Here is a 12969-nt window from a genome sequence, read left to right on the forward strand (position 1 = left end):
GGGCAGAGAGAGAGGGACACACAGAATCCAAAGCAGGCTCCAGGCTCTGAGCTGCCAGCAGAGAGCCCAATGCGGGGCTCAAACTCATAAACCGTGAGATCCTGACCTGAGTGACATCAGACCCTTAACTGACTGAGCCACCCAGGCACCCACACAGTGTTGTTTACCATCACTGGCTCTCCCCTCTGGGCCTCTGCTCAGGTCACCTGCCGCCCCCAGCAACGTTCCCTCCATTCCCTCACTGACATACTATTCTCCCTGACAGTGGTATCGCCCCTGTCCTCTCAACACCTACCTCACTTGCGTGGTTAGTAGTCACAGGTGTACAATCTCGCCCATCTCTGCACATCCATGGCTCTAACCACATCACTTCACACAGAAAAAGTCCTAATGGCCATGAGGCTAGTGGAGTTTCAAAACTCGGTCCAATAACGTATCTGTAAAAGGAAACCATTAATATGTCCCCCAGTGAGTTTAATTGTAGGTTTTTTCATCTTTTATCTCATTATGATGTTGGTTATGTGCATTAAAGTGTTTACATCATTAAATGCAATACATGTTAATAAAACTTTTTAAAGATTTTTTTTTCAAGTTCAAGTGGATGCCCACAAGAGAACCCCTTTCTCTTTTTCACCAGTAGGCAGAAAACATAAGTGGTGACAAAGTGAAAGAAATCATAGCATTCCCTCCATATTTCTTTTAAAGTTTATTTATTTTGAGAGAGAGAGAGTGCGCACGCATGAGTGGGGGAGGGACAGAGAGGGAGGGGACAGAGAATCCCAAGCTGGCTCTGTGCTGTCAGCGCAGAGCCCAGCATGGGGTTTCAAACTCACCAACCATGAGATCATGACCTAAGCTGAAATCAAGAGACAGGAGCTTAAACCAACTGAGCCACCCACGTGCCCCGCCTCCACATTTCTTTAGGGGAGTAGTCCCTAGAGACAAGCATTCCATATTTCTTTTACCTTGATCAAAATTAATACAGGATGGGGCGCCTGGGTGGCTCAGTCAGTTGAGCGTCGTGATCTCACAGCTCATGAGTTCGAGCCCCACGTCAGGCTCTATGCTAACAGCTCAGAGACTGGAGCCTGCTTCGAATTCTGTCTCTCCCCCTCTCTCTGCCCCTAACCCACTCACATTCTGTCTCTGTCTCTCTCAAAAATAAATAAACATTAAAAATTTTTTTAAATTAATACAGGATGTATTTTTGATGAACTTTTAAACTATTTTTAATTATGTCCAGAGTTACAACAATGCTCTTGAAAAACTTAGACTAAAGAAACCTCAAAAGGATGAAGACGATAAAGGGTAAGATGGCTTAAAATTTTGCCATTTAAAACTGTACATTATATGAGAAACTTGCAATGAGAGTAAGGTTTTGATTGTAAAACAGCCACCATCCCAAGTGCTTATTCTAAATACGTTGTCAATACATCATCCACTAGGGCCTCCTAATTCTGAGAGCGCCAGGAGGCTCCAAGCTAAGCTAATGAAAAATTAATATAAAGCGTGTTGTGCCACTCAGAAAGAACTTTAACAGAAAGCTGAACAGGAGAATAAAGTCCCCCTGAGAAGGGAGGAAAAACTGTTAGTCTACATTAAGTGCATTCACTTAGCTATGAAAATAAAAACATTTTTACACAAAATATTTAAGGATACACTTACATTTATTTATTCAATCACTTTGGTGTCCAAATGCTTCCCAAACCCAGACCTCTGGCAGTGGCACAGACTGTAAACATTATTTTATAGCTAGAGATGTGACACTCTGGAGAATTTCTATTAATGACACTTTCCAAATAATGAGTGTTATCAGAAAGACCAGAAATGCAATTATCATCCTTACTATAGAGCTGATCATACTTTATTTTCCCTTTCTACTGTCATAGGTCTCTGATCTTTATTTTATTTTATATTCTTAGTATGAAAGGCGATTTGGCTGAGCAAGCCAGAAGAGAAGGCTTTGATGAAAATGTAAGATTTTAACTTTCTCGTAAAGATAGCTTTATTAGAAATGTGCTTACAAAAAAAAAAAAAGTTCTGATTAAGAATTGAAATTATTTGCTTTCTTTACAGCACTAATTGCCAACTCTGAAAATTTCTCCCCAAATCTAGCTGTTGTTGTTTATAACAAATTATTTCAATTCTACATGCTACCTCTTTTTTTTAAAATGTTTATTTTTGAGAGAGAGAGAGATATGAGGTCGGGCGGGGGGGGGGGGGGGAGGGGGCGGGAAGGAGACACAGAATCCGAAGCAGGCTCCAGGCTCTGAGTTATCAGCACAGAGCCCAACACAGGGCTTGAACTCATGAACCACAAGATCATGACCTGACCCAAAGTTGGCCACTTAACCGACTGAGCCACCCAGGCACCCCTATGTGCTACTTCTTTTATTGGTGCTCTCAGCCACATACTCTGGTCCTATAGCTGTACAGTCACTGTGGGATTGTCGCGCAGGGTTTAGTGAGTATACTCTTTGGAGATGATAATTTTTCTCTTGTAATCATCATTCATGTTTTATACAGTTGAACCTTGAACAATGCAGGGGTTATGTTTACAGTACAGGAAAAAAATCCATGTATAAGTAGGCCCACACAGTTCAAACTTGTGTTGCTCAAGGACCATGTTTTTGAACAACACAGGTTTGAACTTCACAAGTCCACTTATATGTGAGGTTTTTTTTCAATAAATATGGTACAGTACTTCCTGTGAGTGTATTTTCTCTGCCTTATGTTTTTTCCCAGTAACATTTTGTTTTCTCTAGCTTACTCTACTGTAACAACATAGTATATAATATATATACAGAATATGTTTTAATCGACTGTTTATGGGATCAGTTAAGACTTCAATCAATGGTAGGCTATTAGTTGTTAAGTTTTTAGGGAGTCAAAAGTTACACATGCATTTTCACCTGCACTGGGGTCAGCACCCCTGACCCCTGCATTGTGCAGGTGTCAGCTGTACATACATTGGAGTGAGGTTTCTCATTGTGAGATAAGAGAGTTACCAAAGGGAAAGGTTGAGGGTTAAAATGAACCTTGTGGTGTTGGATTAGAATTACAGGTGTGTGTGTGTGTGTGTGTGTGTGTGTGTGTGTGTGTGTGTGTGTTCTATAGCTCTATCTGTCCACTGAGAAATCTAGAAGTAAATCTAGATCTTGGTTTCCAAATACCATTCTCTTCTAAAAGGAATGAGGGCCCCTTGGAGATACGGTTAATTCTAGGGTTGGAAGATACAACATGAATCTATAATATCTTGTTGAGCCAGAAAGTGAAAGTGCTGTAAGAATAATGAAGATCTGTTCAAAGCACACAAGAGTCAGGTTTGAGGGGCTCCCACTGGCCAAATCTGGAAATATTTAAGCGCTATAATGAATAATAATGTATAGCCCATTGAATAACAAAGGATTCCATGAGTTCATACTCATCTAAACATATACATGGATAAAAATCGGAGAAAGAATGGAACTTTTCCATACCTCTCCACAAAATACATATTATTTAACCAAAAGAAAAAGAATATGTCAGGGTGGAGGAATCTGGCAGATACTGCCTTAATCAGTATGGGGAAAAACTGAAACCATACACCAGCCAGTAAGATGCTAAGAGACAACAGCATCACTTCTGTACCATTTCTGCCAAAAATGTAGAACATGACAAAATATCACACAAAACTGAGGGACATTCTGCAAGATAACTGGTCTGTATTCTTTAAAAGTGTCATGGTCAACATGACAAGCCACGGTAAAGAAGAGGAACGATACCAGAATGAATGAGATTAAAAGACAGACAAGTAAATACAGTGCCTAATCCTGGACAAGTGGCAAATTTGAATGGGGGACTCAACATTAGAAGATAATCATCTATCAGTATCAAATCTTCTGACTCTGATGGTTGTGCTGCGACTATAAAGGAAAACGTCCTTGTAAGCAGGAAATACATATTGATGTGATCAGGGACACTGGGGCATTCATGTTGGCAACTTTAAATACTTCAAAGGAAAGAAAAAGTTTTTGTAACTTTCCCCTAATTTTGAGATTCTTTTAAAAACAAAATTATAGGGGCGCCTGGGTGGCGCAGTCGGTTAAGCGTCCGACTTCAGCCAGGTCACAATCTCGCGGTCCGTGAGTTCGAGCCCCGCGTCGGGCTCTGGGCTGATGGCTCAGAGCCTGGAGCCCGTTTCCGATTCTGTGTCTCCCTCTCTCTCTGCCCCTCCCCCGTTCATGCTCTGTCTCTCTCTGTCCCAAAAATAAATAAACGTTGAAAAAAAAATTTTTAAAAACAAAATTATAATTCAGTAAACCATTTCTGAAATAAAAGATGATGTAAATTGAAAGACATACTGTGTACCTGTGGGAAATCACCTCGAATGAACGTGAGACTCATCCAGGTAAAATCTGGACTTCCAAGGGGCGCCTGGGTGGCTCAGTCGGTTAAGCATCCGACTTCAGCTCAGGTCACGATCTCGCGGTCCGTGAGTTCGAGCCTCGCGTTGGGCTCTGGGCTGACTGCTCAGAGCCTGGAGCCTATTTCAGATTCTGTGTCTCCCTCTCTCTCTGCCCCTCCCCCATTCATGCTCTGTCTCTCTCTGTCTCAAAAATAAATAAACGTTAAAAAAAAAAAAAATCTGGGGGCGCCTGGGTGGCGCAGTCGGTTAGGCGTCCGACTTCAGCCAGGTCACGATCTCGCGGTCCGTGAGTTCGAGCCCTGCGTCCGGCTCTGGGCTGATGGCTCAGAGCCTGGAACCTGTTTCCGATTCTGTGTCTCCCTCTCTCTCTGCCCCTCCCCCGTTCATGCTCTGTCTCTCTCTGTCCCAAAAATGAATGGAGGTTGAAAAAAAAAAAAAATTCTTAATAAAAAAAAAAAAAAAATCTGGACTTCCAAGAAAAGGAAAACCAGGTTAGCATGACAACATTCAACACCATACATCAACAGAACCGTACCCACAATACATGCAAGGAAAGAAAATGTAAGCCAAGCATATTTATTTGGAGCACAACTGTGTTTCCAGTGTACAGGCTCAAAGAGTTTTCAACGTGCAAGAACTCAGAATAATGTTGTATTCCTGAGGGTTCTAAGAGAATATCAGTTTCAGCCAACCAAAAGATGATCGGAGAAATTTTGCAAAAAGGAAGAAGGGAGAGAGAAGGTATAAAGTAGAAAACATTGATGGAGTGGTTCATATATAATAGCTCAAAGTTAAAGAATTCATGTAGGAGCGCCTGGGTGGCTCAATCAGTTAAGCATCTGACTCTTGATTTCAGCTCAGGTCATGATTTCATGATCATGAGATAGAGACCCACATCGGGCTCCCCAGTGAGTGTGGAGCCTACTTGAGATTCTCCATCTCCCTCTCTCTCTCTGCCCTGCCCTTGCTCTCACACTCTTTCTCTATCTCAAAATAAATAAATAAAATTTTTAAAAAGAGAATTATCATTTAGAGCTAATAACCAATAAGAATAAATTTTAGCATATTTATTTATAATAAATTTAGCATATTTAAAAATACTTTAATAAAGAGACTTTTTTGTATAACTTTATGCAAATAATGTTTGAAAAACTGAAAGCAGTGGGTAATTTTTCTCCGAAAATAAATTTATCAAAACTGATCCCAGAAAAGATTTTTAAAAACCTAAACAAATCCACTTGTAGAAGAAATAAGGTCATGAAAGAGCTACCTGAAAAATAAATGAGGCCCCACAAATAAATTGTATCATATTTGTAAGGAACAAATAGTTTCAAACTATTCAAGCTGTTCCAGAGAAAAAAGAAAATGAACAACTGTCAAATTATTTTTATAAAATGGCTATATAGTCATCATGTAAAATGACTATACACACACATACACATACCAGTTATAAATTTTGAAGTAAAAATCCTAAATAAAATAATAGCAACAGAATCGAACAGAACACAATAATATAACATGATTCAGTAGGGCTTACTCTAAGAATGGAAAGATGGTTTAAAATTGGGTAATCAACTAATTAACATAACTCATTCTATTAATAGATCCAAAAGGAAAGTTACATGATCATTTTCCACAGATGCTAGATATTTGGGAAGATTCAATAATTAATCTTAGGACAACAAAACAAAACAGGAATCAATGAACACTTCCTTGATATGATAAAAACATTTATCTCACCCTCCCCCCCACCAAAAAACAGATCTATCTCACCCCTAAGCTAGTACCTTACTTAACAGAGAAACAATGACATGTCGGGGACAAGGGACAAGAAAGGATGTACTGGAGGGATCAGCCAAAACAATTAAGAGAGATAAATTAGAAATGTTAAGAATTGAAAGGGAAGAGATATAAATAAACTACTTCTATTTGACTTACGATTCTCTTAAAGCTTCCTAGGTCTGCCAACTAGGTATTCAAGTTTCCTAGGTATGCAAGTACCAGAATTCAATACAGCATTAGGAAAAAAATAATCTAAGTAAATGCAATTATGCAAACACCAACCAGTTCATTAAAAATTATAGAAGACTCGGGGCGCCTGGGTGGCGCAGTCGGTTAAGCGTCCGACTTCAGCCAGGTCACGATCTCGCGGTCCGTGAGTTCGAGCCCCGCGTCAGGCTCTGGGCTGATGGCTCAGAGCCTGGAGCCTGTTTCCGATTCTGTGTCTCCCTCTCTCTCTGCCCCTCCCCCGTTCATGCTGTGTCTCTCTCTATCCCAAAAATAAATAAACGTTGAAAAAATTAAAAAAAAATTAAAAAAAAATAAAAATTATAGAAGACTCTATAATAGCAACAAAGAAAATGCCCAGGAATTCATAAAAAGTGTTTAAAACCAAGAAATGGAAAAATTTTAAACATTCCTTAAAGACACAAAAATATACTTGATGAAATAAGAATATATACTGTGAGTCAGGACTTAGGAAAATGGAAACCACATTATATATTTCAAACAAGAAATTAACTACAGGGAAATGATTACATGGGGAATGGAAGGCAGAAAAAGTAAAAACCCTGATGCAACTCAGACTGTAGGAGGAAGCTACCCCTCCCAAGGCTGAGGTTACAAAAGGTGAAGTTTTCTGAATCTTAGAGACTCAGCCTCCAGAGCTGTCTAGTGAGACCTCTGAGGGTAATCCCCATCCCACCCCTGCCACTGCTGTTTCTGAGTGTGATGGGCCTGGTTCTGGTTATGCCAAAGACATCAGGAATGCCGCAGCCTGGAGCCAACCACTGCTGCTGGAGACAACTACTATTTGCAGAAACAATGGTGATAGATAAAAACCCAGACTCTCCTGCACCCCTCCATCCTCCACGAAGGCAGAACCTAACAAGCCAGTGTAGCAAAAGCCTGAGGAATGAGGTTAGTAAAACCTGAGACCCAGCATCAGAGTTTAAGAAGGTGTTTTGAGGGGTGCCTGGGTGGCGCAGTCGGTTAAGCATTCCACTTTGGCTCAGGTCATGATCTCGCCATTTCTGAGTTCGGGCCCTGCGTCAGGCTCTGTGCTCACAGCTCTGAGCCCAGAGCCTGTTCCAGATTCTGTGTCTCCCTCTCTCTTTCTGCCCCTCCCCCACTCATGCGCACATGCTCTCTCTCAAAAGTAAATAAAAATATTAAAAAAAAAAAAAAAAGGCAAATTTTGAGTTGAGAGAGATCAAATAGTCCAGCTCATCCTTTCGGCTTTTAGTACACATGTGTGAACTTCTATAAAACGATAATAACTATTTTTCAAGGTTCCATTGAATAAGTTGGAATTATCCTTTATACAAATGAAGGCACTTTTCTCCTCTTCCCCAAAAGGGAAAAGCACAGTCCCAACAGTAACTGTATCTCTCTCTGAGTGATGATAAGACCTTTTCTACTGATATCACAATTCCTTAAGAACTTAATGTTCAAACTACTATTTATGGATTTATTTATATTAAGTAAACTCTACCCTAATATAGGGGCCCAAACTCACAACCCTGAAATCAAGAGCTGCGTGCTCTGCTGAGACAGAACTTTTTGTTCATAAGAGTATCAGGAGGCATCCCCCAGAGAATTCCCTGGGTTCCAAATACAGCCCTCTCTGAGCCCATTCTGTAGCAGCAATCAATTTTTCCTTGGCAATTGGGATCAGTTACCTCAGTTAGTTGAGTAACCGCTTCTTTCCCTGCTGGTTCTGTAGCCTGAGGAATCCCAAAGGGCCGGGTGTTCATCTCATATTCTTAAAAGTCTGTTATGTCCCTTGCTGGAAATACGCTATCTCTGAGGGTCTGTTTCTTTGGAGTTCCCCTGCTACCAAGTACTCATTAGTTAGGGTCCAGTGGACTACACTAGGTAGTCCAAAAAGAGGGTATTTAACACAGAGAATTCCTTTCTGAGGTAGTAGAGGACTAGAAGAGCCAGTGTTTAACACTAAATTAATCCAGAGACAACAGTAAGAGACAGCTACCATCTACAGGAAGAGGTGAGGGTGTAAGGACCTTGGAACTTGGAGAAAATGCCCTTGAAGAGTCAGTGCTCTGCTTGTGAGGAAAAGCATCACTTTCCTGTGAATGTCAAGGCAGGCGTCACAGACGTAGTGATAGTTGAGATGGGTTTTCTGAAGGATGAGTCAAGTTTACTAGGCAGTCTGTTTAACCCAGACTACTTACACATCTACATTTTAATTAGGCCTGGTCATTTAGAAATAGTTGCAGGGCCTACCGCTTTACCACATTAAATTTATCGGTGACTGTGTAAAAACATAAATGCTATAATGTGGCCAAAATAAAAGTAGCAAGATTGAAAGCCATCCTTTCCTACTTCTGATATGTTGGTTTAACGATAGACATTGTCTGATAGAATAGTTTCTTTGACCAGAATAGCATACATTTATGCTCGTATGGACAAGGACATCACCTTCCTCTCTGAGGAAAGTAATCAGAATGCTTATAAAGGGATCAACTTAGTTACTTCACATTATTGCTGGAGCAGGACGGTATCAGATACTGGCAAGTCTCTGGATCATATCTGGGTGCAATGTCTCTTCTTTCTCTTTTTTTAGTGCTGCCCCTATTTTCCACAACATAACTTTTTTTTCCCCTAAAGTTGGGAAAATGTTATTTGGATGCTAAAAAGGAAGTGGGTGGTAGTGAGGACAAAACACAGGAAGGACTCTTCAGAAGCAGAGAAAAATGCAACAAGAATTCGCTGGTATGAGGAGCTTATTTTGGGGTCTGTGGACAGACTGGAGTGCATATATTGATGCACTAATCCCGAAAAAGGGACTAGGGACTGTTAGGTAAGACTGCAGGGGTCTGGCTGCGAAGCAGCTGGGAGAACATATACCCACAGATGTACTCTGAAATACATTTGCTTCATTAAACAACAAAAGTACAGAAAAGGACAGCTCAGCTTTGGCCAAGTGAAGAACAGAAAACCAGAAAAACTCAGCTGGAGAGGCACAGGGGAAGAGGCAGTGAAGAACAAGCTGAGGATTTTAATTAAAACACACACACACACACACACACACACACACACACACACACACACACACAAAGAAAAACCCACCCAAACAAGAGTGAACAGTACTAATACCAAGCCCTCTCAAGTGAATCTGCTGATGCACAGACTGAAAAAACCAGGAAGGGCAAAAGTCCAGTGGGGCTCAACATCACAGCTCTGGAGAGTAAACTGTGTAGTTTACTCTCAGCAAGATTCTCAATGCTGTGGGAATGCAAACTGGTGCAGCCACTCTGGAAAACAATATGGAGGTTCCTAAAAAAACTAAAAATAGAACTACCCTACAACCCAGCAATTGCACTATGAGGCATTTATCCACGGAATACAGGTGTGCTGTTTTGAAGGGACACATGCACCCCCATGTTTATAGCAGCACTATCCACAATAGCCAAACTATGGAAAGAGCCCAAATGTCCATTGATGGATGAATGGATAAAGAAGATGTGGCGCGTAGATATATATATATATATATATATATATAATGGAATATTACTCAGCAATCAAAAAGAATGAAATCTTGCCATTTGCAACTATGTGGATGGAAATGGAGGGTATTATGCTAAGTGAAATTAGTGAGATAAAGACAAAAATCACTTCACTCATAGGAGGACTTTAAAAGACAAAACATGAACATAAGGGAAGGGAAACAAAAATAATATAAAAACAGGGAGGGGGACAAAACAGAAGAGACTCATAAATATGGAGAACTGAGGGTTACAGGAGGGGTTGTGGGAGGGGAGATGGGCTAAATGGATAAGAGGCACTAAGGAATCTACTCCTGAAATCATTGTTGCACTATACGCTAATTTGGATGCAAATTTTAAAAAATTAAAATTTAAAAAAAAAAATCAACTCAAAAAAAAAGTAAAAAAATAAAGTTACCTGATAAAGAAAACAGAGAAAGACACTAAAAGAAAAAAAATGTACAGACCAACATATTTCATAAATGCAGATGCAAAAATCCTCAACAAAACATTGGCAAATTGAATTTAACAATAAAGCACTGTGACCAATGGGGTGTCTCTCAGGAAGGGAATGTTGAAAATCAATTAATGCAACTCACCATACCAATAGAATAAAAAGGAAAAGAACAAATAATAATTTATGTACCTTAAAAAAAAGCATTTCACCTAAGTCAACATTCAGCCATAACAGAAACTCTCAGCAAACTGTAGAAAAGAGATTTTACAAGACTTCATAAGGAGTATCTACAAAAAAACAAAAACAAAAACAAAAAACAAAACCAAAAAAAACCCAAAAACCTGTCAGCTATAAGCCTACATACAGATGACAAACTGAATGCTTTCTCCCTAAGATCAGCATCAAAGCAAGGACGTCCATTCTCACTATCTCTATTCCATCTTGTACTGGAGGTTTAACCAGTGCAATAAGACAAGAAAAAAAAATAAAGCCATTTAGATTAAAAAATAAAAAGATTCTCAATGCTGTGATGCTTGGGTACCAAAGACTTAAGATAGAGAAAAATTTAAAGGTGCAGCCTATGCTTGTCCTCTGACTTGACAGGAGATTCAAAGTGCAGAGCAGATGAAAAAGTGGAAAGAGAGGCTTGAGAAAAAGTATTATTCTTCAGAAATTCAAGATGACTACCAGCCTGTCACGCAACAAGAATTTCGAGAGTAAGTATTTGTTCTAACCAGGGCACTCTGGGATATCATGATATGGTGACTGGGGACATGAATTACATTATTTTCCCGAAATCAGAACCTTATTCTGAGATGCCACCCCCTTTTTTTTCATCTTTTTACTCAACTTTGAAATTAATCAGAAAGCACAATACTCCATTTGTTTACATGTAAGGTAAGAGTGAAACCAACTGCTTTTACTCTTACATCTCCAAATAGGAACTGCCATTTATATTTAAAAAAACACTTTTTTTTCACGTTTATTCATTTTTGAGAGATAGAGACAGAGTGCAAGCAGGGGTGGGGCAGAGAGAGGGAGACAAAGAACCCGAACCAGGTTCTGGGCTCCAAGCCTGCACAGAGCCCTACACAGGGCTTGAACTCACGAACCTGAGATCATGACCTGAGCTGAATTTGGACTGAGCCACCCAGGTGCTCCCCCTTTTAAGTTTTTTAACGGGAACTGCCATTTATATTTAATATGCACAGCAGACCCTGTTCTCCACTATTTTAGAATATAAGATCCATAATTGGCCCTACTAGGCATGTTTTAGAAGGTAAAAGTATTATCTTCCCACCCCAAGTACTTCACAAAAGGCACTAATAACTTGCTGTCTCACTATGCACGAAGGCATGTTACTGACCCATTCTCTGCTTCCTTCTAAATTATCCTGCAGACTCTTTTTATATGCCGTGGAGCTGGAGAAAGAATTACACTACGTCAGTTTAAAACTAAACCGAGTGATGAGAAGGATTTCAGCTCTACAAAATTAAGACAAGTGCAGGTGAGAATCTGCAATACAATCGTTGAGCATTTGTAACAAAGATTTATCCCTGTACTGAGTTATTTCCTAAACATGTACCCATTTCAGGTACACTTTAAAAACACTGTACCACCTATCATCAAGCTATCATCAGAGTATAATTACCAAAATGATTTCACCAAAAGATTTCCAGAAATTAAGTACCCCTGAATGGGCCCCACTGTGCAATCCAAACAGCACACTTCCAGAGTATACACACCGGTACATGTAAATGATTTTATAATGAGATTTATTATTAAATTCTAGGAATGTGGAGTTAAAGTATCAAATGCTGCATATAGTTCATGGGGCAGGTCTCTAATAGGTCATAAGCAGTTTTCTCAATGTTACCTAGAGTATAGGAACCGTTAGGTGTTTTCATCATGTACCATGTTATAACTTGTCCTGGCCATAAATAAATTAATAAATACCTATGATTCTGGAAAACCATTATATAAGACCCCAAATAAAGTAATCTCACCTCCATTCCTCCCAGTTTGAGGTCATCTAGAAAAAGCTAAAGTGTACAAGAACAAACTTACCAATCATCTACAGAATTTTCACTAATATTTTCAAACTGGAAATTCATCTAGAAAGATTCTAAAGTAACACATTTGAAGTTTCCTAAGTATTTCCTCAACTACTCTAAAAGCAAAATATACTGTAAAAACAAAGAGCAAGGTAGCAGTATCAGAGTTACGAGAAGTCAACTTAATGTATGAGAAATATGAATGAGGGTGCCGCAAAACCCGTCTGAGTGGTCGTAAAGTTGTGTGAGGTAACTCTTCTATATTTTTAGCACATTACATAAGTCCTCCTGGAAGAGCCATATGTTCTCTTGGCCCAAACAACATCATCTCACCATCATACTCAATTTCCACATTGGTGCTCAATAGATTTTAAATCTACCCACCTTCCTCAAGCCAGCCATGCACGCTCTTTTCTTAGAAACTGTACCTCAAGTATGCTTAATAGAATAATTCATTCCAACAAGAAATGCTGACTGTTCTCTCTGCATCTTCTAGACTTCCACAAGGCATTTAACAACATGGCCTTCCCTAGTCTTACCACT

At 39.7% G+C, this 12969-nt stretch overlaps 1 protein-coding gene across 2 annotated transcripts in view; it reads left to right on the forward strand.

Annotated features, from left to right (window-relative positions):
* The window catches only part of PKD2L2 (polycystin 2 like 2, transient receptor potential cation channel), a 39138-nt gene that overhangs the window by 24065 nt on the left and 2104 nt on the right, over positions 1-12969 (forward strand). For both annotated transcript variants that reach the window (XM_045490004.1, XM_045490011.1), the window contains 4 exons: positions 1244-1308; positions 1923-1974; positions 10976-11088; positions 11772-11879. In XM_045490004.1, coding sequence (XP_045345960.1) covers positions 1244-1308; positions 1923-1974; positions 10976-11088; positions 11772-11868 — 327 coding nt within the window. In that variant the 3' untranslated portion in view covers positions 11869-11879. The remainder of the gene's footprint in view (positions 1-1243; positions 1309-1922; positions 1975-10975; positions 11089-11771; positions 11880-12969) is intronic.

The sequence above is a fragment of the Leopardus geoffroyi genome, chromosome A1, assembly GCF_018350155.1.
Source record: "Leopardus geoffroyi isolate Oge1 chromosome A1, O.geoffroyi_Oge1_pat1.0, whole genome shotgun sequence".
In the NCBI taxonomy this organism is placed as follows: domain Eukaryota; kingdom Metazoa; phylum Chordata; class Mammalia; order Carnivora; family Felidae; genus Leopardus; species Leopardus geoffroyi.